At 40.4% G+C, this 27,235-nt stretch overlaps 1 protein-coding gene across 1 annotated transcript in view; it reads right to left on the bottom strand.

Annotated features, from left to right (window-relative positions):
* The window catches only part of nrxn2b (neurexin 2b), a 605,543-nt gene that overhangs the window by 486,697 nt on the left and 91,611 nt on the right, over positions 1-27,235 (bottom strand). The window contains exon 3 of the mRNA XM_053415562.1: positions 8,778-8,798. Coding sequence (XP_053271537.1) covers positions 8,778-8,798 — 21 coding nt within the window. The remainder of the gene's footprint in view (positions 1-8,777; positions 8,799-27,235) is intronic.

The following is a 27,235-nucleotide window of genomic DNA, read 5'->3' as shown; positions in this document are numbered from 1 at the left end:
TCCAGTCTATCTCTAAGGTCTTACCATACAGTTGGATATTAGAGACAGAATTAATGAGGCAAACATTGCGTACATCTGGATTCTCTAGTCAAACATTTTGTCAGGATGAGCCTAAAGATATTTTGGGGATTTGGGAGATGTGACTGTTTTCACAATTTGTATAATTTGTATACTGGATAAATTCCTTTTCTTCTCCTTGTCAGTTTAATGCTTCTTGCCCCTGCATAACCCTTCTCAACAAAGGCTTATGTAGGTGGTCGACAAGGGTGCCAAGTTCAGCACTGACAGGTTTGGTAGGATGTTTGTCACTTTAAAGGAAAACACTGTATTTTTTTAGTTTTTCTTCCTCTGAGCATTTACTTCTACACTTTAATATGCAACAAGAAACACCATGGTATAAATTAGAAATGTATCATTTCCATTCAGCAGTGTATGCATCTACTTATTTATTCCAAAGGTTAGGTTAAAGCTGTGGCGAGCTTTGATTACTATGCGTCTGTCATCATGGTATATCTGGTTTAAAGCTGTCTTATTACACAAGATATGTACAGATTATGACATGTTGAGGAGACAAATATGCAGCTTTGTGGAGTATGTGAGAAGTTGTGTGTTTGTGTGTGTGTGTGGGGGGGGGGGGGGGTACATGTGATGTATTTATTTATCTGCTGCTCATCCTCACAAGGTCAAAGGTCAGGATTTGCTACAGTGCTGCATTCCACCCGCTGGTAGGGATTCAGTGTCTTGCTAAAGGCGTTTCAACAGCTTGCGTCAAATGTCTGCTTCTAAAAGGCTTAAGCTTGGGTGAAAGGCATTGCTTGACTGCCTTCATGTCACTGCACAGTGTTCTAGACCAGCAGTAAACACTGTTACACAGCCAAAATGCTTCAGCTTGCTTTGATGTCCCCCTGAGATTAGGGTTAAATGCTACTTGTTTATGCAATAAAACCCAATAATCAGTAGTGGCCATGGCCATGTACCTTATCAACCATTTATCTACACAAACTTATCTGTGTTTAATCTCTATGTTTAGATCCCACCACATGTAAAAGGTTTCTGAATTTAACTTGAAAATAAATAAAGGAGATGACTAAAAGAAACCCAATGAAGAAAAGAATTAAGGCACCGCCAAGAAAGAAAGCAAAGTAAAAATTAAACGATATCAAAAAAGGTGAGATGCTTATTGCTAGAGACAAAAAAGTGATGAGAGATGAGAGAGGGAGAAACAAAGGGGAGGATTTAGTAAGAGAAAAAAACTTTGTCCAATCTACCCTCCTTGAATCCCAAACTAATATCATTTTACATTCAGGCGGTGGGAGGGAGGTCCTCAGTGGCAAAACAAGCTTACTCAAGTGTTACAATTTTCCCATTATGAAAGGGAGGGAGGGATGAGAAGAGAATAGCTGTATTCCCCATACCCCTTGTTTTATTGGTCACTCTTATTCATCTCACCGGGCTATTGATCTCCATTTTACCAGACCATTTCTCTCTGCACTGCCTCCATGCCACCAACAGCCCTTCATACATAATAGTAGGCGTGCTAAATTAATGTTTGACAATAAATAAAGGCCCAGCTGGAACGAGACAGCTGAAACAAATTCTCACCTGGTGAATGCATCAGATTCTCTTTGAGAACATTTGCAATTTGGACTGTCAGGGGGTGAAATAGAATTTTCAGTATGGTATTAAACATCATAGGGGTTGAGGCCCGGACAAGTTACAGTTATGGCAAAACACACATAACCTCATATGCATGTGTCATACATTTGTGCAAAAAGAGCTGCACATTCTTTCGTGTCTTGAGAGGAACCCATTTACACACAAATGACGCATGCACTCACGTACAAGAAAGAAAAATGTGGCGGTAACCACTTGCCTCAACCTTTTGGCTTCGCGGACAGATGAGAGTGAGAGTGAGTGCAAGTGCTTTTATTTTCTTAGTACTGGCTGTCGGCTCGGGGACGGGCAGTAGATGGACTTTTTGCTGGGCTCTGCCCAAATGCAATCTCCCACAGTGTCACCTGGCCAGCATGGACTCTTAGCTTTACAGTCAGTGGCATTGCATGGCATAATTGAATTCAGAAAAGGATGCAGGTGCACAACAGGAGTGTTGTGACACAAATAATAACAGGTTTGGTGGAGAAAGGAAAAAATGTGAAGCAATGACTCTTTGCTTGAACTATGGATAAATCTGGTTATGAAAGTGTTCGCTGTTGTCAGAGGAATAAATAGATGAGTGTTAGCTTCAGCAGTCCTGTGTGGACACACAAAGGCAACAACAGAGCATAAATGTGTGCTCCAGTATTATTTGGTAAAAACTCCACTGACAGAAGCCTCGACTCAGGCTGTATTCAGCGGTTTTGTAATGTATGTGCTCAGTGAATATGGTCACTGCTCCGTTTGGAAGCTATGTGGTCTGTATATGGCCAAAAGTTAAAAGATAATAAAAATAAAAAAATGTGTCAGCACTTCACTTGGCTGAATCTTTAACAGCACAGCCTGCACATATCTATGATACTGGGGATTTAAAAAGGACAGAAATGACTGAGATGCTCAGGTAGTAATGACTTTACCAACCTTCACGTGTTAATCTGAGCTGTCCCCAGTAGGGTGTAAGCTCCAGACCATCACCGCTGCCGCCGTTAGATCTGCTAAGTTAATCACCTACTTTGTAAATGAGCTACTATGATCTCTTATAATAGTGTCAAACATTAGGAGCCACCGAAGGAACAAGGTTAAGCCTTTATTAAGGACTTACCCTGGATGCTAACACTTGTGTCATGAGGTACTGTATTTGAACGTATTTCCATAAGAGGGCAACCCTATTATGTTTTATAGCTCTAATTTTTATTTCACCATATTAGGTATACAGTGTGGGCGTTTAAGACACCTGGTTTAGCCTGTTAGTCCTTTGCATGCCATTAGCTCACTGAACAGCACACTGATGCTGGTACTGAGTGCTTCCTCCCTTTGCTCTTTATGCAGCATCAGTTCTTCTTGGCATAGATTCCACAAGATGTTAGAAACATCCCTCTGAGATTCTGCTCAATATTAACATGACTGCATCACATCATTTCTGCTGCACGCTCTCGCTGCCAATCTCCTGTTCTACCACATTGTAGAGCTTTTATTTTGGATTGAGCTCTGTATCACACTGACTTATATGAAGTATTATAGAGTATTAGCGAATTGTACAGGTGTACACTTACTAATATATTTTAGCGTCTCTGTCACCTTCAGCTGGCCATTCTCCTCTGACCTTTGTTATCAACAAGGATTTTATTTGCACAGCAGCTCACTTGTTGTCGAATGTTTTCTACAAATCAGCAGTTTCAGAAATCCTCTAACAAACCCATCTGTCCCCAACAAGCACGCCATGGTCAAAGTCGCATGCACAGATAATTTGTTCCCCCCTATTCTGACATTTGATGTGAACATTCACTTGACCCACTTTCTCTATTATGTTACAAACTATTATACTAATCAATGTTGTAAATACTGTTATTAAGATAATTTTCTCAGTTACACGCAGCATCTATTGGATTTGTGTCCGTCCTGGGAGAGGGATCTCTCCTCTCATGTGGCTCTTTCTGAGGTTTCTAAATTTGTTTCCCCTGTTGATAGGGTTTTTTGGGGGTCGTTTTCTTTGCTCTTGTTGAGGGTTAAGGACAGTGGATGTCGCACCTTGTAAAGCCAAATGTTTCAAATAGTGATTGCTGAATATGGGCTGTACAAATCGAATTTGATTGATTGATTAACGAAAGCTCCTGACCTGCATATACGTGTGATTTTATGCACTGTTGATAATTGTGAGAATAGCGATGTACAGGTGTGCTAAATACAGTGCTTTGTGAGTGTGTCCACTCTATACATCCTTTAATAACCTAAAGCTGCATTTCATAACTTCCTATAGAGGCGTCCTGCCAGTAAGCAAGAACCTATACATTTATCTAGCAGAAGAGGGATGAAGGTGATGACAAAGAGAGGGCAGAAAAAAAGTAGGAGGAATTGTTAAAGGAAAGGATGAGAGAGATTTAAAAAGGGTACAGATAGATGGCAAGAAGACAAGACAGTGATTGATGAGACGGGGATAAAGCCTAAAGATGGGTGAAGGGATAAGAGAAGAGGAAGAGAGCAAAACATCATTGAATGATAGATGGGTGGATCAAAAACAGGAGGGGGATTACCACCACTGTATCCCTGACCGGGCATAAATTAGCTGGTGCAGACAACAAAGCGAGAGATGAGGCAATATAAACTCCAAATACCTCACAACCCCAAGGTCCACTGGGAAATGATTAAAAAGTCTGTCTTTGTTTTAATCCTATTTCAAAAGCTACAATGGTATGGACGTGCACAACAAATGTTTGTTGTGCACACAGAGGATAGAAGTACTTTGATGAGAGAGTTAAAATCTCTCCCAAAGCTCCTTGTGGTATGTCATGGTAATATAAGAAAAGTGCACAGGTTCAATTTTTTGTGTTGTAAGTTGGAGAAATATAATAAACTCAAAGAGGGTTGATTTCAAAACATTTAGAAGAATATGATAAAGTAAAATTTGTGACATTTGTTTGTTTAATATACATTAGCTCTTGCAACCATCGGCTAGTTAAAAGTGAGTGATTCAACAAAAACTAACCCGGTAAGCAATCTAAACAGCTTAACTATGGAAAACAAAATGTACACTATAGTTGTCAAATACAGGCTTAAGTAGGGAATATGTAGCATTTTCAAAGTTTGACAGAGCTGTACTAGACTTGAAAGGAGAAAAAAAAAGGAATCTCAAGCAGAGCAGCACAATCTGGCACACGCAATCCTCTCCTTCACACACAAACACTACACCCCACCAGAGCTCTGGGCCATGCATTGTCCAATCCATTTCTCTCTCCATCATGGCAAACAATATTGCCTTAGGCCATGCATGTTGACACTGAAGCATCTGGAGTTGCTCACAAGTGGACGCCCACTCCATCCCCTTAGACTTGGTTATCACAAAGCAGAAAAATAGAAAGCGAGAGGAGAGAATAAAAAAAATTATCGGAGCTGTGTGGGGTGAAATTATCGTCTTGTCAGAACAGGCATGGCTGGACTTTGGCTCTTCGAGGACCCGGGGACGCATAATCTCCCGGCAACATCTGGCAGTAGCTGGGCAGGCAGAGGGAACATCAAGGCATCCTGCTGTCCAAAGGCTCTTGAGCAATTTCAGAGCTGACGAAAGAAGTCATTCAGCTCTGTGCCACCCTTTCCATCCCTGGTAATTTTTTTTCCATTCAATGAGGTTACTGTGTGAATATGTGCTTGCTTATATAAAACCCTTTCTCTTCATTCGGACGTGAGTAGAATGGTTGCCAGCAATCTTCCGCAATGGATTTCTTTATTTGAACACTGGAAATGCGTTCAATGAAAACTGAAGTTAAGCTTTATTGATCTGAAAGAACGGACAAATGGTTTTGTTACCCAATGCTATTATATAAATAAATGCCTTATAGTTCTTCAATTGCTATAGCAATGTACCATTTCTTGGCAAGACCAGAACCTTTTGCATTACCCAGGTGGTGAGCCTTTTCGCCAATGGAATTCAAAATAACAACAGCAGCTGGAGTTTGAATAAGGATCATGTACATGCACCGTTTGTTCCAGAAACAAATCAAATCTAGGTTAATACCACAATGACATCAGTACATTTAATATTTGCTTCAAACTCTTGTGTTTTCTCCTTCTGTTGCCTTGATGCAGACGCATTTGGAAAACAGTACATTTTTTGGTCAATGATTCTATTCTACTTATCTCTCCTGAGCAAATAAGAACAAAATCCATAATCTCGTTTGGATGATCCAAAGTAATCTCTTATAACTACAGACCCCACTCAAATCTATAATCCGATATCTCTGGCAAATATCAAACTCCATTTATTTTTTTACGCTGGGGGATAAGAAAAAAAATGTTACTGCCCTCCCCCGTGGGTGAGATTAAGTTGAAGGTCTGCGTGGCTCGGAGAGAAAAGATCATTAGCCTTGATCAGATTGATTAAGATCAGCGTGGCCAGCTCGGAACATCCCTCACCCAAACACAGCAGTGGGTCACTAAATCTATCAGCCAGTCTCCGGGGCCAGCAACACTGTCCACGGCTAGATTTGATCTGTTACTATCCAATTGTATAACAGGCATTTTTCTCTCAGCCATGTCCAGGGTCATAGTCTGTCAGACCATCAGCTGAAGTTGAATTAAAATGACTATCCTTCAGCATATGAAAGAACAGCATTTTACTGCCTTAGTTAGTTAGTATTTCATTACTCTTTCTTCATTGGTATCTAGTCTGTCTTATCACAATTCAGTTCAGTAAAATTTAAAATGCCTTGCACAATGGCACTTTACCAACAGTTTGCTACCAACAGATCCAAGTAGTTGAAATGGCTACTTGAGGTCACAACCCCCTCGCCTAAGCTAAGACTGCATTCAGCACGTCGCGACATTTCTTTAATAACCTTCACGGGAAAACCGCTGCTACATACAATGGAGCTTACATAATGAAACTATACATCACACGTGCAGTCATCCAGGGAAAGGACATGCTTGGCGGTACGCAGATGGCAGCGTGTGGCTAGCTCACCGGTAAAAACAGGTCAGTGTTGCAAGCAGATCGTCAATCGAGGTCCTACAGTGGGGGAGCCAGGGCCACCAGCCACCTTCCGGGGCCACCAGCCTCCCCGGGGTGTTTCTACATATTTCTGCATCATCAATCTCAACCAACCTTTGACTACACGGTCACTGACACTAATTAGACCAAATACGGTCACAGGCTAACCCTAAAAATAGAAATATGGAGAGAAGTGCAGGTACACTCTGTGGATTTGGAATCAGAGACAATGAGCCACTAAATAAATATATTGAGCTGTCTTGTTGATACACAACACTCTTGGAACTGGGAACACAACTTGTATATGTATTTTAGGATTTGTGTATCTTCACATTAGAATATTCCACATTGGAATGTGTTTTTTGTGTCAAAATTAATGAAATCAAAAATAAGGCGTCAGATCAGCTTTAATACTCACTTTCACATTTGTGTTATGACGACACTGAAGAAAACAGGTAAAGTCCTGCACCTGTCCCCCTCTCAAAGTGCTGGGAGCACACAGTCAAAGGAAATTAACCTACAACAGATGTCCTTTCCCAGTGCAAAGAAATACCTGCAGAACCTTCTCCAAATAGTATTGAAAACTGAAGCTGCTGACCTAAAAAGGTCCGGCTTGAGTGACATTGCCTTGACATATATAAAAGACACACCAGCCCATATTATTTGTTACTTTAATATAACATACAAAAGTATTTTTTATGAGAGTCTAGTTTATCTTCTGCAGTCTGGTGAAAAACTACAGAGGACGACCTAGTCCCTTGTTAGTGGAGATCTACCCTTCCTTGAGTAGGTCACTCCTCTTCATCCCCTTCCTCTGCTCCTCTCCACCTCCTCTTTCTAACAAACAAGGCTTTCTCTCCCCTCACCTCACTCCTCATCAGTCTAGCAGTGCTAATCTGTCAAGCACTGTTGCCAGGAATCGTAGGTATGCCACCATTTATTGCTATTCCCAACCTTCCCCCTGACATTTTCTCATCAAGGGCCTCAGTGGTACTGACTTGGGACACGGCTACAAGGGCGTGCTCTCACACACACACACGCACACACACGCACACACACAAACAAACACACATAAACGGTCTTTACAAGAGACTTGCATTTCTCATGAAGGAACAAGCTGAGCAAATGTCAGCTGCAAGTGTACACCTTCTACATATCAAGCTGAGAGCAGGATTTAAATAAAACTCACTGAGTTAGTTGATCACATGAAATGTTACTATGATATATGATTCCATATTTCCAAAATGCCACAAGATAAACAGCTAATGCACCGTATAAAAGACTGAGAGACAACTGGCATTTAAGATTTCAGCTTTGAAAGAAAACCTGGTGGAAGAGGGTGTTTGTTTTAGTGATTTCCCCTGCCGGTTCAGGCTGTGTGATAGGTAATCCATCATGTCAAACTAAGCGAGGAGGAAATGCAACTCAAAAACATGCAAACACACTCATATACCCAGACAACACATGGCCACGCAGAGCAGAGATCCAAAAAAGCCTGTTTCTCTTAAGTGTGACAAAAAGAAAACAAAAGGTGAATCTCTTCCAGATCAGAGCAGAGTAGAGAGAGACAGGAGCCTGAAGACAGACAAGCTAAAGCTGATCTATCCATCAAGGCACGCAACATCCAGCACAAGGTTAGTGCCTGGCCCAAGGGCCAATGAGCCCCTGGGGGGCCCCAACTTGCAGCCCTAGTTCACTGTTGTTGGATATAGGACAGGGAGGAAAGCAGGAAGACAGCATCTCAAAATCACCATGTCATATCTGGTTAGCTTTGACAAAACCTTGTTAACAGCAAAATTGGCTCAAGAAAGCCAAGACATCCTGATATGTTTGTGTGAATTATGCTGCCAAGTGCTTGTATCTATAGAAATAATAAAAAAAGTAAAAAAAAAAAAAATTAAAAAGGACAAGAATAAATAAACAAGATTGAACAGGGAGGATTTTGGTGGTAAAACCATTGTTTTTGTCTTATTCGGAAACTATAATTTAGGCCCCCTGGAAGTCACTTATAACCGCAGTCCAAACTGACAATGCCCCTCCCTGGAGGGAGGGCAAAAAGCATTCATAAGCAGCCAGCATCAGAATCCATGACAGCATTAACGGAAGCCATCCGAGGGCCTGAGGAGGAAAACATCTGTCTTACCTTCAACAGCATACTCTTCAGCTTCAGGGGAGGGTCCGACAGGAGTGCATGGAAAGAGACAGAGAGCAGAGTCATTAGTTGGTTACTTCTTCCTCAAATAACTGTCTTTCTATTTTTTCTTCAAAGAAAACCTTCACAAGATCAAATCTAAATAAAGACCGTCAACGGGGCTTGAGGTCTTGGAGCCTCGACAGCAAAACAAAATAACTTTCTACTCCCCTGAAAATTTAATCTGACGTCTATTATCTGACTTTCCTAAAATGCTGTGACTGCTCCAATAATCCCACTAACACATATTTCTCTATTTGAAAAAGACCTGACGAGAGTGTGGAGGACCAGCAACCCATAGCCACACTACCCCCCCTAGGGAGCAGGAGGCTTCAGTCAAAGAGGATCCCCGACTGAGAGAGGGCGACTCTCACACACTTCACTCCTGCTAATGATTCAGTGCAGGGGAGTCTAGAGATGAGGCTCAACCAGGACGCTTAACATAAAAATGCTACCCTACAGCAGCAAAGGCCAGCCTGCAATGCTAGAATATAAAACTGCTGCCGCCTAGCACTCTAGGAACCCCATGTTGGAAGATGAGGCACAGCCGGAGAATGTAAAGCAGCCTGGAGCTTTGCATCCCAGAGGAAAACCTGGCACTTTGATCTGCTGTTGTGGGTACGGGACCTGGGTCTTCGTGGATTGCTGCTGTAATGAGTGGTAGCATGGTCAATCACAGATAAATGTGACGATACTGAGTTGGTTCATTTTGTTTGCATGCTACAGCTTTTCGGTCAGAATAATAACAGAAACAGTGTGCTCACAGCCTTTTTGTGCCACAGCAGCACACAATTTATGGAAAACTGTGAGGTCAAAATATACTACATTTTAGAGTTGGAAAGGGCAAATCTATTTTTCATATATGGTGCATATGCTGCTTGTGAGTTGGGAAGCCTAGACAGTTAGAGTTGCTTTTAACCTTAAGATTTGATGATAACGGCGGCCATTTAAAAGTAAGAAACACACCATTTGGCGCCCCGACAGGGCTGAGGAGTAAGAAAAGCGGATATGCCACAGCACACCAGTGGTGTTCTTGAAAAAAGGTGTTCTCTTGAATGCACCCTCTGCATGAAGCAAATCGCTGGTGTGCTTTGTAATTCAGTACTACTATCGACCTCTATAAAAGCATTTTCAAAGTGTTTTGAGCACAAACAATAGTTATAGTTATTAGAAATCACAAGGTTGATAAATAATGACACCAGGAGGAAAAGATAATAACTCTCGGACGACCCCCTAGATATTGAGGAAGCAAAACAGTATCAGTCAAGGACATTTAAGAAAGACGAGAAAGTTTGACGAGTCAAGGCAATTGTCACCAGTGCTGCTATTAACCATAAAGACATCAACATTGATAATAATTGAAGCCCTCTGCAAGTGTTCGAGTGGGGTGTGGTGTATTTGAACAGCAGAAAGGAACCAGCAGGCTTATCTGTGCATTTGCACAGCTTAAAGCATGGGGACTGCGTTTGTCTGATCTGGAGGAGAGGTTGTTTATATAATCACTGGCCATGACTGCCTTTCCCTCATTTCATTTCTGATCATCGTCCATCCTCCTTTTTTTCATTGTCCTCCCTCATATCCTCCCATCTTTCTCTCTCTCTCTCTCTCTATCCAAAGCTGGAGCAGAGGATGTTTGATGTACAGTAGAGTTTTTTTTACATCATCATCGGCCATGACTCTGTATTTCCCCTCCATTCATGTCTCCACAAAGTCCCTCATACCCTCTTTCTTTGTGCTCCCTCTGTCCCCGCAGTCAAAACTCAGCTTCATGGAAGCCCATATTTCACTAAAAAAGAGGGACACCGCTTTGAGGAAATAGACAAACAGGGTTTTTAAATGCTCTGTAACACTAAAATGTATTTATGGACTGACCTGGATGCTGATTTTCTATAAATTAAATTCATGGGGAGTAGCCCTCACTAGACTCTCATATGCATCTATATTGGTTCCACAAATCACATTCAAGCTCTCAAACTTTCATCTGCACTTGTGTTGCATCCCCCATTTTGCACATAAAAGATACTCCTCGTCTGTTGAGGACATTAAGAATGATCCGTCAAGAGGCCCCACTATAAGATTTAGTAAGCGCCGCTAATTGTTAAATCCATATCATTTTGAGGTTGACTCTGACTTGACAGATAATCCTTTTGAGCAAGCATTCTTTCTCCCTGGAAATAGTTCTGAAATCTAGCCTTAAGTATGAAATATGATTTCAGTCAGACGCTTGCTGGGTTATGCCCCACCCTTTAGAGCGTGTCCCTTTCATGCCATCGATAGTTTCCAGTAGTCTTTACCACCCATTATCTTTATCCCAGAGCTGTTTTTCATTATGGTCTATCCCACATAGCCTTAGGGCTTTCAGCTCCACTGGGATCTTAGTCTTTTGAATGCACTTTGTGATTCATATGGGAGCATGGAGAAAGAATGAAAATGCGCAAAAGCTTTTCTGTGTACTATAAGAGATGTCCCCGTTAAAAAAAGGGGCTCATAGCCGTATATTTCTGGGGTAAAAAAGAGGAATACACATTATTCATTGTAACCTTTATCCCCCAATCCAAGACTAACAAGAACTCTAAAAGGCTGAAATGTAGACGTAAACTTGTGTTAAACCGACAGCAATATATATCTCTAATTTACTGTGCGATACCTCCAGCGATAAACGCAATAAAATTGTCTAAATTAAGCGAGAAGGCAGTCATGGGATATGAAAGAGCAGAAATCAGACATGGGCTGCAACAAAAATAAATAAGCAAATATACCAAAGTAAAATTCAGATGGAAGCTCTGAAGAAACTGGATTTCTACACCAATGAATCCCTGCAGGCTTTGGAGGCAAATGAGAGACTTTTCAGACCTAATCCTCACCAAGCTAACTAAAGGATTTACAGAGGAGAGAAAAAGCACGGCTGCTTGAAAAACAATCTCCTCTCTATCACTATCATCCCATTTCCTCACATGTGAAGGGAGCTTCACAATTAACTGCTGGTTAGATAGACAAAGGGCATGAGGGGGCATAGGGTTCAACATGCACAACAGTTTGAATAGATTTCTAATATTAATCAGTATAATTGTGAAAACATCATACTTGAACTCCATGTTAAATACAAGTAAATTAATTAAGGAGCTATAATTAAAAATATATATATATTTACACAAAATATTATATAAAATAATATAGTTATGTGTATATAGTATAGTATAGTTATACTATTTTGTGACTGTTGACGCCCTGTTGTCAAAAATCATCTTTATCTTTGTAATATTTGCATAACAGATAAAGGACTGAAGCATTGATCAATCGAGCCTTTGTTAGGTCGGAAACATTACAGGTATGAGAATATATGAGGAGCATTATTGTATTATCATATCATTTTTCTTGTAGAGACAATAACCTAGAGGTTAAATATATAGTAATTAAATATAATGTATTTTAAGATGCATCCAGTATAGTTAAGATACATTATGCTGAACAATGGACTTTCGTTTTTGTTGAAAAGTAAATAAATCATAAAATAACGCATCTTATGATTAGATAAATTACATATTCTTGGTATAGTCAGAACTCAAAATGACGACTTTAGTGTAAACGTTTCTGAAACGTTTGAAAAAACAACTATTTGGAGGGTTGCTCTCAGAGGAAGTGGTTGGTTTTACATGAAAAAAAATTGTATTGTTTGAATATTTCCATCATACCAATAAGTGTAAACACATTTGTCTGGTTGGCTCATGTTTCTGTCTGTTTTCCAGCTGCAGTGTAGCTAACCTGGGGGTTGTAGCTGAAATGTATCATAAAGCAAACACACCACCAGAGTGGACACCAGGGCAGCACACAGCACAACATTTTCTTTGGATCTGTACACAGCACATTACCCAAACAACACTGGGCTGGAGTGAGAGTGGGCTGTTTGTGATTTTTGGCCAACAGCTGAAAACACACAGGCGTCACAGCGCTGTGAACAATACACTGGCTCTTTTGATTTCTTCAGCATAACTTGTATTGACTTCTACATAATGCACAGTGTAGCCACATAAAGGGACAGTTGATTCCTAAACTTTGTAAAATCCTTGAGGACGGCCTTTACTCTAAACTTCAAATACAGACCATTATTTGACATGGTCCCCATCTTGTGAGTTAGTCTAGTTGCACTGGCAAGACTTTTAAAGTATATTATGTTGGCCAGCGCAGTGTCACTCAGGAAAGTGTGATTTCAAAAAGCAAGAAGGAGAAAAGGAGAGAGACAGAGAAAAGGCAGTTTCCATCCAAGGCTGTTTGACATGTCCTCAGACAGGCACGGAGGAAAAGAAATGACAACATTAGTGAGTAACAGAGATGGAGTGCACACAGAGAGGAGAGGCAGATAGAGAGAAACGTACACGGAAATACCCCACCCCCCCACACACACAAACACACACAGACACACAGACAAACTCCCTATTGGCCCCCTTTCCCTCGCTCTTTACATTCTAATCAGAGGGAAGATTTGTCCTGAACTCGCCCACATTGTCAGAAACTTTCTCTCTGAGTGACAAGTTAATCCGCACAAACATGGCCTTTGCAGATTCCATACCAAATTCGACAGCGAAACACACAACTTTCGCCCGACAAATGTGGAAATGTTGTTGAGGCTTTTCTAATCCTGATAAAAAAAAAATAGAAAATTAACAAATTGAGTGATTTATCTTGCAACAGCACAACATATACAGTATTCCTCATTTAATGTAGGATGTCAGGAAGGGAAAGAGAGAACTGGGGTAAAATGTAAGGGATTAGAGAGATGCAACATTTAACAAGTATTTAGGGGTTTTCCTCTCTGAAACATAAAAGCTGTATTAAGTCTCTGGTATATGTATATGATTGATTAACTTATTATCTCAAATCATTTTAAACTCCATATCCCACCTGTTTCAAAACAATGTCAACATATTTGCACATAATGCTAAAGGCAGATACCTATCATTTGCATAATGAAATCGTAGATTTTCTCATATTTCCTATTTTTAGATATATTTGCTCTCAACCGAACAAGAGGTGCTTTTCATTAGTCTGACAATCGGTTAACAGAGAACCTGGGGCAGCTCTGCCAAGGAGCACACTGACAAAAGTTAAATAAGTAAAGTAAAGTTAAGTTGACAAAAGCCTGCGGATCTCAAAAAACCTTGTGGACAGACTTTACATTTGGTGGAAAGGTTAAGCCATGAGCCAAGGAGTAAGTTGTTATTTTTTTTGGCGCAGATCAAGATTCAGATGTAGACAGTAAGTATGAACCTGTCATTGGTGGTTCATTCGGAAAACACTGTCTGCCTATTACTGGTTTTCCTCTTTGCTACCGGAAACAACCTTGCACAGTGGTGACTCATAAAGCAAATGCAGGTTTCCGAGGGAGGTCAGGAGGAGGTAATAACTTAAGATATATTAATGGGTGTGTGTATCTTCTGCCAATGTCATAACAGCTCAGCGGGTTAAAGTCCTAGGATGTAGGTAAAGGCAAAGGTTAAAGTATATCAGGGACATTGGACCGGGGTCATCATAGACAAGGTCAGACAGAAATAAACTGAGATAATGAGAGACAGGAAGATACTGTGAGGTTGTATGTACACTAAAGGTGGAGATAAAACAGTCCTTTCTTTGCTGTTAGGTGAATGAATGAACAGAGCAGAATCCAAACAGTTTAAATGACACAAAGGCTAATTAGGTAAGAGAAGATCACTTGTCGACTGCAAGGCAGGAGGCGGGAATATGCAGAAAGACAGCAGAGAAAGACAATGTGTTAATACTCAGGTAAGATATGGGAGTGATGGTGGGGCACTTATCAAAAACAGGTGATTTAGTGGACGAGGTCAAACCCAGCATGAAATTGTGTTCCACTTAAAGGCAACCTACAGTAAAGATATGGACGGCACAATAAAGTTTGTAAGATGACTTGATTTAAAAAGATCTGCTCGATTATCTCTCCTGTGGGTGTCAGGTGATTGGCAGGAGGCAAAGTGTGACAAAACTCAGAACTGATAAGCAAAACACTCCTCCGAGGCACGGCAGAGAGTTATCTGACTCTTTTATCTGTCCACTATTTAAAGTCTTTTCAACTTTTTTTCACTTTGAACAAGAATGGATGCGGGGAAAATGCTTCACGTGAAGAGAAGAACATGAGCGTGATATCTGTAGATATACGGAATCAGACTTTCTGACAGCAAGAAGCAGCACTTACAAAAAAACAATCATTATTGATTATATTTGAAATACACAGGATTTTTAAATGCAGGTAGCGTCAAATAAAAAAAAAATGGCAGGTACTAAATTGTGTGTGTATGTGCTTACGCATGTGTGTATGCAAAGCCTGGTGTATCTTTCACCAGTCACACATTGGTCTGGCAGGGCTGCTTTCCTCTCCATTAGGCCCCTTGTGCCTTGCAGACTTAATGACATTTGATTTTTCAACTCTGCTGATTTTTCACTACATTTAACCGTGATTTTCAAACTCCATTGAAGTTGGTAATAATATAATTCACATGTCACCGCATTCAAATTCTGAAGCAATGACCAGTGCTCAGTTAGCGAACAAATATTCACTACAGGATGAGCTGGAATTCATATTACTCTTATCTCACAAAGAGATGCCATTCATCACCGACTAACTTCACTAGATTGTTGGATTAACCAAAAGCAAACTGCACCCACTATACACTTTGTGTTACTCCATGCAGGCAACAATGCTGGAGGTCACACATGAAAGAAGAAACAAAACCAAGCAACAGCTGAGAGCGGTTTCATCCGGTGGAAAAAAACCTGAACGCTGAGGTACACAATCCAAACAAAGCATGTGTTGTGGCTGCCTGGAACTCTGGGCTATTAAGGTTGCTGTCAGTGGTGCTTTTCTGCTATTTTCTACACCGCAATGAGTTTCTCCCTGGATGGCAACTCAATGATGTAAAATGGCAGCTATAGTCGGCTCTAGCAAGCCTTTACTCTTAATTTAAAAGTGGTTGAAATCCAAACCCGACTGCTGGCATTTCGTATTGAGTTTTATTTTTCTATTAAGGTGTATTCTGGGTAAGAGTGACATTCTCCCAAAATACAATATATGTTCTCTCGACAAATCTTGACTTTTCATGAACATTTGAAATGAGTTGTTGTCCTCCAACTAATCCCTGTTCAAGGTGACCTAAAATAGATTTGTTTCTACTGCTCATAAAAATCTCTGACTATGATCACAAACTCATCAAATGACATGAAGAGATCATTATTTTTTGGGGGGGGGTTACCAAATCCTTTTGTCAGATTATACAATACAACAAAGTTTAGATGATTACGCAAATATACAATGCTAAATTCAGATTAATGGTGTGTTTGGGGAGGGGGGTTTAAATCAGCATTTAATCTGCTACAGGACATTATATTATTCCCTCATATTACATAATGACGGTACCGTAGGTGTATTATAGTGCCCCTAGTGTTCATTTTCTACATGTAGACGTTATACATGGTTAAAAAAATAACCACATCGCTCATAAACTCTGCAAACAGGACTAACTACAAATCATGGCTAAAACAAACTCAGGTATCGGTCAAAATAAACCCCATGAACCATCCTTACTACTTTCACGATGCACACAATCTGTGGCTACACATTAAACTGTGAGCCTTCAAGAAACCAATATGAGGACTTTTAGTCTTACAGAGAGCAACAACAGGCCTGTAATAAAGCCGGCGTTTACAAGATTAACAAGTATTGACTGCAAAACTGGTGTAAAAGGAGAAACTAAGAGTGGATGACATAACTGGCTGTGTGAGACAGGCTGCCAGCATAATCTCTTAAATCACTGCCTATTCAAAGCCACTTTCGGAGTCATCAGCACCAGCATCAACTGCAAGCGTGGCTGCCAAACTTTTAACACGATTTAACTGTTTTAACTTTCATTCATGCTCTCGGATTCTGTGGCAGTTGTAAAGAAAAAGGCTCACATTTGACATCAGAGCCCTGCAGTGACATTTCCCAGAGTCTCCAATCTACACTAATGGCTAAGAGACTCCGGCCACGCTTGGGTTCCCGGTGCTAAAGATATGCGTACTTGTGATGACACATATAGTTAGGTTCGATCAGCAGCGGTAGATCCAACTGATAAATATCACTCCGTTTCAAACAGTGCTCTATTGTGATCTAATGAAGTGTTAATATCATTTTTGATTCTACCATGTAGACGTCTGCACGGACCATATGCAAATTTTAAAAAAATTCAATGAACAAGAGGAGAAAAAAATATTTTATCAATCTGGTGCTTCAAAAGAAAGTCATGTGGAGCAAACATGTGTCATGAGCTTTACTTTTTTTGTATCACTGCAGGAAGGTCAGGGGTGGAACGGGAGGAGGGGGCCTGACAGTTCATCGATGATAACAGCACATTAGTATCGACACCAAGAACTCACTGGGGACGGCAAATCTTATCTTTGCCAAGCTAGGAAGACAGGGGAGATGGGAGGAAGACGGGAGATAATGGGTAAAGGGAGGAGTGGTAGAGATGAGTGGAGGGAGTGCAGAGAAAAGGTGCGGGGGCGAAGGAGATATGAGATGTAAGAAACCTTGGCAGAGGGCTTATCTCTAATGTGAAATAACAAGCAGGAAGAGACTGAAGACTTGTTTATAAGGGGGTAGAAATTACCTTAGAGATCAGTATAAACACAAGCTGTGCAGGAAAACTTTGAAACAGAAATGTAACTAACTTGAATATGATTCAAATGTTATGGTATTATTGGATGGCCTGATGTTGCAATGTTAAAATGCTGTGGAGTAAGCACCGTCTGCGTTTTCCAAATAGAGACGCTATGGTATGGTATGGCCGTGAATTCCGTAGAAAACATAGAACACATCCATACCGGCATCGGCCCATATCACCAAGATCTCTCGAACTGCATTGTCTTTCAAAGTTGACGTCTTTGTCCGTATCTTCTTCTACGACACCTCTTTCATTCTAGAAATATCAAAAGTTTGTGTTTGTGGTACTTGCTTGCACATGGGGTCATTTGGATATTATCATTATTACATTATTAGTATTTACGAGGGCAATAAAAACTACAGAGATGGTCCGCAGACTCAGACAGTTCCTTTCTCACATAAAGTAGACAAATTTTATGTCCAGTCACATTCAGGACAGCTACAATCCACTGCAAGAAGTTGTTATTCCTTTGGCATTAGACCTATTGAACTCATAATGTTCCCCCTCCCCACCTGTCTCTTGTCTCGAGCCATTCTTTAGTTTGAAGAAAGACAGTGGGAGACAGGCACAGTTGGTGGTGCTAAAAAGGTAGTTAATTATCTGACTACTAGCTTATTTTGTAGATGTATAGCAAATGAATGATGACTGAATGTGTAAAATGAATGGTGGTGTGCGCTCCACTAGTACCACAGTTATGTTTCAGGAAAAATAAGCTTTCGTTTGCAAAAGCAAAGCAGAAGGCCAGCAGAATATGATAATTGCAACAAAATATGCAACAGTCATGATGCAATACAAATGAAAGCAAACATGGTCAAATTGAAACATTTTCTTAATCAATATGGATTTCACTCAGAACCCAACAGTATTAGGTCAAGGATTATTTGACAGGAAATAATGTGTTATACTCAGCATGTCATTGTATGACTCACCGGTCGTCATAAAAGAGAGGTTTAAAAAAAGTCCCTCTTCGACTCGTTTGATACCGGAGACAAATTTATTCTGGATTCGTGAAATTTAGACACAGGAAAAGACATTTTGTATTTGTGTTTTTTGTGGTTTCACAAAATGCTTTGGGGAAATGCTTTGATATATATTTTTTTTTAACATTACTGGAAACAGTAAGTTGCTTGCATGGGGGAAGTCGCACTCAAAGTTCCTCATAAGGATTGCTGTTGGCTGCTGCATTTTAAAAGAATCAACCTTCCAAACAGTTTTGATAAAAAAAAAATTAAAAAAACATAAAGGCATGGGATGAGATAACACAGTTTGAATATCAGTCTCAGTGGGGGATATGTATTTGCCAGAGAAATCTAAAGGAAAAATAAACATGCCCAAAAAGTGACAAGAGAGTCTGGAAGACCAAACAGCATCCAAGATTGAAGGGGGATGAGCAGAGCAAAATAAACAAGCTGAGCGCTAAGGAAAATAGGGAGGGACAATAAAAGGAGGAACAGTGGGTTGGGGGGTGACAAATCTCTTAATCTCTCTGTCGCTCTGTTTGTTTTGTGCTGGTTTTGGCCTGAAGTCGCCCCTCGATCCCCTAGTAAATTGCCTGTGTCGATCCAGCCTTACAAGCTTCTACACACTCCCTGAGTCCCTGTTAAAATGGTCACGCCAATAAAAGCCCATTCACTTGTAATGAATTGAGAGAGGCTAAAGACTAAAGGGGCTGATTTAGTGACAATTGTTGATGATCCTCGATAGAGTTAGGATTGAGCTAGCCAGCCTGTCCAGTCCCACAACATGACTGGTATTGTTGGGGATTTCTGCAGAGAGAAAAAAGAAAGGGCGCCAATTTGCATTTCTTAACATCCTTCTCTGAAATAGCCGTCTACTGTCTGAAACACCTCATTGTGGATACACTGTAACCAAATCTTTGAGCGTGCGGCGTGCTCACAGGATTCAGCCATGTGCCACCAGAGACAAAACAAAGCCTGTACACAAGTAACAAAGCAGAAAGGAAATGGCTGATCATGGCATGTAATATAAAGGATGCTCCAATTAAGGGGACAGCAGCTCAAACTGTCAGGAATCCCCGTTGGGATGGAAAGCCACAGATCAATCCTCTTTCTGATAACTGCCCATTGAGTTTACACTCAATCTCCGACTACCACAGATGGAGGGTGTGAAAAAAAAATCACCATGGTGGGGTAATGGCAGTCAAATCCTAGGGGGTTATATATAGAGAGAGAGTTGCTGATGCTGTAATCTCCAGGTAAGCTGTTGTAACCCTCACGCCCATGCTCTACATTCTTGGACTTGTGCTTGCAAAACTATTAACATTGAGTAGTGGGACTCTAGCAAAATGCTCCCCCCCCCGCCCCCCCCCCCCCCCCCCGCCACGAGCCCAACGCAGCTGTGAAGGGAAGAGAAGCTAATGTGACTTTGTTTGGAACAGTCCGGTGGGCCCCGAGCTGCCGCACAGCACGCCCCTTGATTACATGGACGAAGGGATTCTAAAATAGAAAAGTACGGAGAGCAAGTATTAAATACGGAGTAGGCAAAAGCGGAAAATATTTTACTTATTTGTTTGCAAAAGCTAAACAAAGAGCAGAACCGTTTGAGCCCAGGTGAGCTGGAAATCTTGTTTTATTTCTCGCTTTCTGTATCAACAGAGGAGTATTGATTTGTTTCTCCACAGCTTTAAAAGATGAGGTGTTATGTGCAAAGCCATGTGCTGTAGAGAACACCTATCATTTTTCTCCAGCAAACTTTAAACAAATTAAATAAAAAGGAATACAAACCAGCGGTTTTAATGCCTAATAAACAACTGTTTAGGTAAAAGCCTCTAGGCAAATGCATGCCCTTGATACATGATTAAAGAACAATCTGGAATCCTGATAGTAATCTTTTGGAATAAAAATAATTATATAATGTATATTTTTATAAAAATGACTATTTGGATAACCTGATATTCCATTTTCTTTGCAAAATATCAGCTCATTCAAATCATTCATGTCATGCATACTTGTATTCATCTATAAATATACCTCTCTGCTTGCTTGTCCTACAGGTTTATGGATTAATATCATGTAGGATTTGTATGGGTTACATAAAGACATATCGATATAATGTATATACTTCTAGTAAAGGGTTTCATAGTTTTCCTTAAAAGTTGCCTAGCAGAAAATTAGGGCATGATGATGATGACAATATATTGCAATCTCACTCACAATATGAGCATCTTTAGGATCACCCTGAGCTTTACTCTGAGGAAACTGAACTTTAAATTTTTACATTTATAAATAGGGGGAAAGAAAAGTAATTTGTTTTTGTGCATCCCGTTATTAAATAAAGTAAATGCTTGTTGGGTTTTGGGCCATGTGCATCTTTCAGTTGTTATCAAGGCACTAAAGTTATTCACCCACTGAAGAGGTCCAATGAATTTACATAGTAGACAACAATGAAACACTCAATGTTCCTTTCATGTTACATCTTGAGCACATTTGAGGCCATTATAAATGACCCCCTGTAGTCAGCCGACCTCACTTTGAATGAACGCTCCTTCCAGCAAGGCACTTACAAATACATTAAAAATCAAACTACGCAAGTTACTGTTGTGAGTGCAAGGTCAAATGCAGGGAATGTCAATTGCTGTGTTAGTGCACTGCAGGTCCAGTATTTTTCTGTTCTTCACCTCGAAGAGAAAGAGATGTGATAGATGTTGTCACAAGTGGGAAAATGGAATGCTGAGCTTTCAAGTACCATCGTTTTTAAGAGGCTGCATCTCTGTCAGATGCAGACGGGAAAAAAAGGTAAAAATGTAGAGAGTGCAAAAAGAATACCAGCCGACTAACTTTGAACACGCCCAAATTCAGAAAAAACAGACATGTCAGTGTCAAAGCGAATGCTTCACAGTTTCAACACCTACTCACCCATCGTCCCAGATGCCAGTGTGTGTCTAACTCAGTGCTGTGTGAACAGAAATGCTGCCGTCTTTGTGAAAATATGCATTCAGAAAGAAAACAATGCAGGAAATAGGTGAAGTTTCTGAAAAACAGTTAGATGTGCAGGGCATCCCATCCCCTGCCTTTATTCAAGGTGTATGAGAGTAAATCAATACTCATTGTACATGACATGAAGGCAGGTGAGTTGCCATGACCTACATTATCTTACATAACGTAAGACTCAATACTAGAATAACTTTACATGGTTAGAATTCAGATCAGCTTACGAGGAAACACACTGTATTACATTCAATACTTTCCTGTTGGGACCTTTGCACTACAGTGTACAGTATTCGATTTGCAGTTGAATCAGAATGCAAGTTTTTGGAAAAGATGGGAATGTTAGATTGAGTACGTTACATATGCACAAACTGCATTGGTATAATGCTGATTTCTATATTTTGTTTAATTTATTTTGATTTATCCTGTCTTTTTTTCTTCTTAGCAATTGATGTGGGAGTCATGTGGGAAAACCCTATTACCCTTGTTCTAGTCAGCAAGTTAGGTTATTTATATCTGTGTTTTATCTATTTCGTTGGTCCTCGGAGAGATAAAGAGTTAACTTTGAGTCATGAATCCATATCAAAAGAAAATAAATAGATCTAAAGAAGGAATGACACATATAGCCCAGCTTGTACTTTATACGTATTTTGTTGAAACACTAACATGCTATGAGTGAGCTTCAGCTCCAGCATATTGCAGTGATGTGTGTGTGAGAAGCATCTGAGGAGGTGCATGAGGCAGAGCACCACGACTTCACGTAAATGTTTCAGACGGATGGGATGATGATGTCTTTCCTTATTGACTGCAAGTCAAGGTTGTGCACTTTGCGGTGATGCATAACGCCCAGGCTACAAATGATTCAGGTCCGCTGAACATTTCTGAATATATCAGCAGAAGACAAAATGAAAAAGCAGCTAGTAAGGTTCTCATCTGCAGGATTTAAATCCTCTTGGTCGAGCGTTACATCAAAGCCATGCTCATGAGATATTTCAGAATATAATCATGAGGATTATCTTTCTCCCGGTACAAGCTAATCTGCAGGACATCATCAGTCCCAAATATTTCCTCATCCATTTTATAGCTTATGAATGTACTTTTTTAATTATTTTGATAAAATTAATCATTCAACATTCAGCACACAATAAGAGTCAGGAATACAGGGATATGATGCTATAATATCACAGTATTGCAACATTTAAAATATACCTAACTCAAAATATAATTTAACCTTCTCTCTCTCTATTGGTAAAGTAAATTAACATTTCTTATGGAAGCGAAAACATATCAAAAATATGCATGTATTTGGCTTTAAAAATAATTGAAAATGAGATGAAAGCCTGGCCAACACGTGTACTGGGAGGAGTAGCCTGTCTTATAATTTAGGTTAATTTGTAAATATAATGTGATTCATTCTCAGACTTAGTAGTAACAGCTATGGTGTTGTTTGGGGGTGTGAGCTGTGAAATGTGGTGTTGTGCAACCTGGATGTGAGCATGAAATTGGGAAAATAACATCTATTTTTCACATTTTACAACAGTAAGATTATTCCGTATAAGTTTTGTTTTTAGTCCCCATATCATTTGTGATCTAACACACCACAAATATACCAGCCAGAGAATAAGATGATTCAATTATATATTTCTAATGAGCATGAACTGGTTTAGATTAAGCATCACCATGAGATTAAGTCACTGCTGCATTAAGTCCAATAAACCAATGGGTCCTACCATGTCAAATAACCACACTTCTGGGCTGCACCATCACAGACCATAATAAAATGCAGCATGGTGTTTGGTCATAAAAGAAACCTATGGAACAGAAATTTAGATCTAAAATCAGTGTAGCGATTTCAGTAAGATCAGGGAAGGTGCGGATCAATACAAGGTGATCCTATTGTCTGTATGTAACCTGTGGGTTTGACGTAGTTTATCAGGTGTAGGTGGAGCGAGAGCTCCCTTCAGTGTGTGATAAGACAAAACATGCATGCGCATTTGCAATTGTAGTGCAAAATCCACAACATGGCAGGATGTGATATAACATAAACAGGTATATTACCCACCCCTAAAACATCCACCCATCAATAATCTATACCAATCATCCTATTGAGTGCTGTTGGTGAAGCTGGAGACAGTTTGAGCTGACATTGGGTAAAAGAGGCGGGGTACATCCTGGACAGGTTGCCAGCACATCTCAGGGCTGCTATGCAGAGACAAACAACCATTCACACTCAAATGCACTGCTATGACGCAAACTAGCTCCACTCTGCTTGTCTTTGGACTGAAGGAGGAAGCTGGAGTGGCTGGAGGAAACCTGTGACTCGTGAATCAAAAAAATTGATTCACGAGTCTGCACACCACCAGACACCACCCTTAGCTTCTTTGACCAACTTACACAGGATTTGAAAATTGGGTGTTGTGACATGACTTTACAGCATATACAGTTCTCTATAAAGGTCAGCACAATGTGAGTGCAAGAGACCACGATTCACAGAAGCTCAGTGAGAGTGGGAAGGTAGAGAAGAAGAGTGAGGGCATCAGCTTTGACCTAGACAGGGAGTAAACAAACAACCAGGCTGCCAGGCTATCAGAACACACAGCGAGCAGACAGGGAGGCTGACATATCTCCCTCATATCTTTGAAACCGAGCCACGAATCATGCAGGTTAGAAAGATGAGGTGGCGCAACAACACGTTGCTGGTGTCAAAACGACTTTCAGGCGAGTCTGTTGATCGTATAAAAAAAAAACTTTTTAAATCACTAATTCCTCAATAAGACACATACCTTTAAATTTTAATTAAATATCTCCCTTTGCTCTGATGTCTCAGGTTCACTGCACCTGAAAGACTTCCGCTTCTGAAGGTCGCAGACAGATAACCATGGAGGCCGAGGTGATTAAACTGGCTGACCATTGATTACTGTTTTTCAGAGAGCTCTACTCATTGACCTCTTACAAACGTGGGATCAGGTAACATTCATCATTAATGGCTTCCCTTGCTAATGACCGCGGTGAAACCTCTACTTGCCCGCATTCAATAATATATGGGCGCAGAGCGCTAACGTCCAATCATGTCAACCACAGAGTGTGATCACGTCGGGCTGGGTGTGAGGCATCTCCTGCATCACTGCACCGAGCACACTTCACGTATGGATTTCCTTCTTTTCAAGCTGAGATTATGCTGAATACTTTTTTTGCAGTGGGCACCTCATTGTCTTGGCCTTCTTTAGCACGACACCGACAGGCAACTGTAATTTGTGAGCATGAGCAACTGTGACTGAAGCCTCTCTATTAACCAAGCTAATGAATGACCAGCCAGAGCTTCCTGATTTATTCATTTTTATTGAGCAATATGTTGAGAAAACCATTTCGATAACTTACCATTTGTAGAACATATATTGTTCTACATCTTCACCACCACACAATGATGGGGCCAATAAATAAAGGTCAGAGCAACAATAAAAACTGCTCTCTGTTACCGTAACTGCACCTTTTCACAGACGCACGCAAGAGAAAGTCCTGTGTGCTCAAACACTTTGACTACACACATGGTCATGCATGCACACAAACCCAACAAACTGAACCCACACCTTGCAAAAAAGCACCTGGTATCTACCTCAATCTCCTTGAAAGGTCACCTGCCAGTAACGTGCAGTTAAGTCTCAGACATGCGTAAGCTGTGCATCATTATTTTTTGGTTCCACTTCACCACTACTTATTGTAATTTCATTAGCTCAATCACTGTTATTCTAATTACACAGACATATTTTGCAGCAAATAAAAGTTAATGAGCTTTTATGAAAATGGCTTGACGTGACCTTTTTATTTATTAATTTACCCCCCCCCCTGTCAAATGTGTAATGTGGAAAGTCCCCAATACCCTGGGATTGGGAGGGATTGACACACCCCTCTTAAACACACCAACAAAAAAAAGCATACACTGCCAAACACTCTTTTCCAATCAACATCAATGCCCCCCCTCCCTGTTTTCCATAGATCATTTAGCCTTGTCAGCCATAAATCTGCAAAGTGCCCTTTTCAAGCTGCTCATAAACACCCTCATAGATCTCCCAAAATGCCACCGCACTCTGAGGCAGGAGCCGCTGATGGTAGTGAGCCTACATTGGTGCAGCTCCCTGCAGTCAGTAAGTGACGAATGTCAAAATGAAGTCTGCTTTACAGTCGGCCAGGCACAGGCAGGGCCAATGGCTTTTGGAAGGAAGTGTCCAACGGAACTGGTGAGGTGCTTTTCGATTGTATCAAATGTCAGGGAGTAACATTATTTATACTCTGCTAATACAGAGTACATTGGTGCCTGGCATTGCAAAGAGGTGAAGTGTGATGGTCAGCTAAGTAATAACTGCAAATATTAGATTCAATATCATTGTAAAAACCTGGTCTGCTCATAATGGGATATATCCACTGTAGTGTATTTTCTAGTCCGGTGGAAAAAGTAAAGCATATATTACTGATGTGTAGGTAAACTAATGCTTTTTGATTCTGTTTCAACCATATTTAGTGGCTGTTCACTGATATGATTACTGTAGGAATTGAATCTATATCAAATGATTAAGTTCAATAGGACAAGTACAAAATAACAATTTGATACCAATACAGTTTGTGAATGAGGGACTTAATTCAAAACAAGAATAGGACTTCCAAAACCCACCCTATCAAATCCTCTCTCTCTGAAATAGTCATAAACTGAGTTATTGCTAACACAATCAGTATGTGGCCTACTGGATGGCCCTGAGGTTTATTAGCCTGCTCTTTACTAGAAGGAGCTCGATTATCTTATTGCCTTTAATGTCAGAAAAATAAGGGGCCGGGGGGGGGGGGTGCGATGGCTGCTGCTGTGAGCCACTGTGTTCAGCCCTGAGAGAACAGGGAATCCAATTCTGCAAGGAAGATAGATGTTGACGAGAAAAGATAGATCTCAACTGGAAAGCTATTACAAAGTGTATTGTTTTTCAATCTTGAAGTAAATTACCTCAAGGAGCTTCTAGCACCATTTTGCATTCCATAATTCATGTGTGTTGCAAAGGGAATCAAGTAATAATAGATTCATATGTAGAGCACTTCTCTAAACAATATTTACAATTTCATAATCAGGACAAACCATATATATTCATAGACATACATAACCAGGCCTTTAAAAATCAGTGTTATAGTCAGAAAGAGGTTCAAGCAAAGAATTATGAGAATGGGAATAGCATTGTTCTGAATACTGCTTTGTGCTTTGGGTAAAGATGATGGACTTGGCTGCAGTCTTCAGTTTAGTTCAAGAGCACATGAGCCGATAGCAGGATATGTGAATCAGTCTCGACTGCGGTTTGCCCTTGATTCAATTAGTTTTCTCGGCCTTCCACGGATGAGTAACTAAAAGCTATTGCATGTCATCACCTGTCATTTTGTACCCATCAGCCCCTGCATCTTAGCATCCTTGTACTTGGTTCAGAATACATTCTCACTCTTAATGACACACACTACATTCCTCCTGTAAAATACTTACTTGCTTTCTTTCAGTCATCTAAGAGCAGGGATTTGAAGCTACCAATGTTAAAATCCGGTCTTGTTGTGACCGGCCCCAGTGAAAAAAAAACAAAAACAGACTAAAGTGCCTCGTGTTAACAGAGATTCACATCCACAACCAGGGAAAAAAACCTCTTCAAAATGATGCTCTCTATGTGGAGCACAACCACTGCAGTATCTGTCCAGCCACTAGAACAAGACCAATCATCAGTTTCTTTCACTGGAT

This window comes from Pleuronectes platessa, chromosome 23 (genome assembly GCF_947347685.1).
Source record: "Pleuronectes platessa chromosome 23, fPlePla1.1, whole genome shotgun sequence".
Taxonomy (NCBI): domain Eukaryota; kingdom Metazoa; phylum Chordata; class Actinopteri; order Pleuronectiformes; family Pleuronectidae; genus Pleuronectes; species Pleuronectes platessa.
Note: the sequence above shows the minus strand (reverse complement) of the source record. Positions and strands in the feature narration are given on the sequence as shown.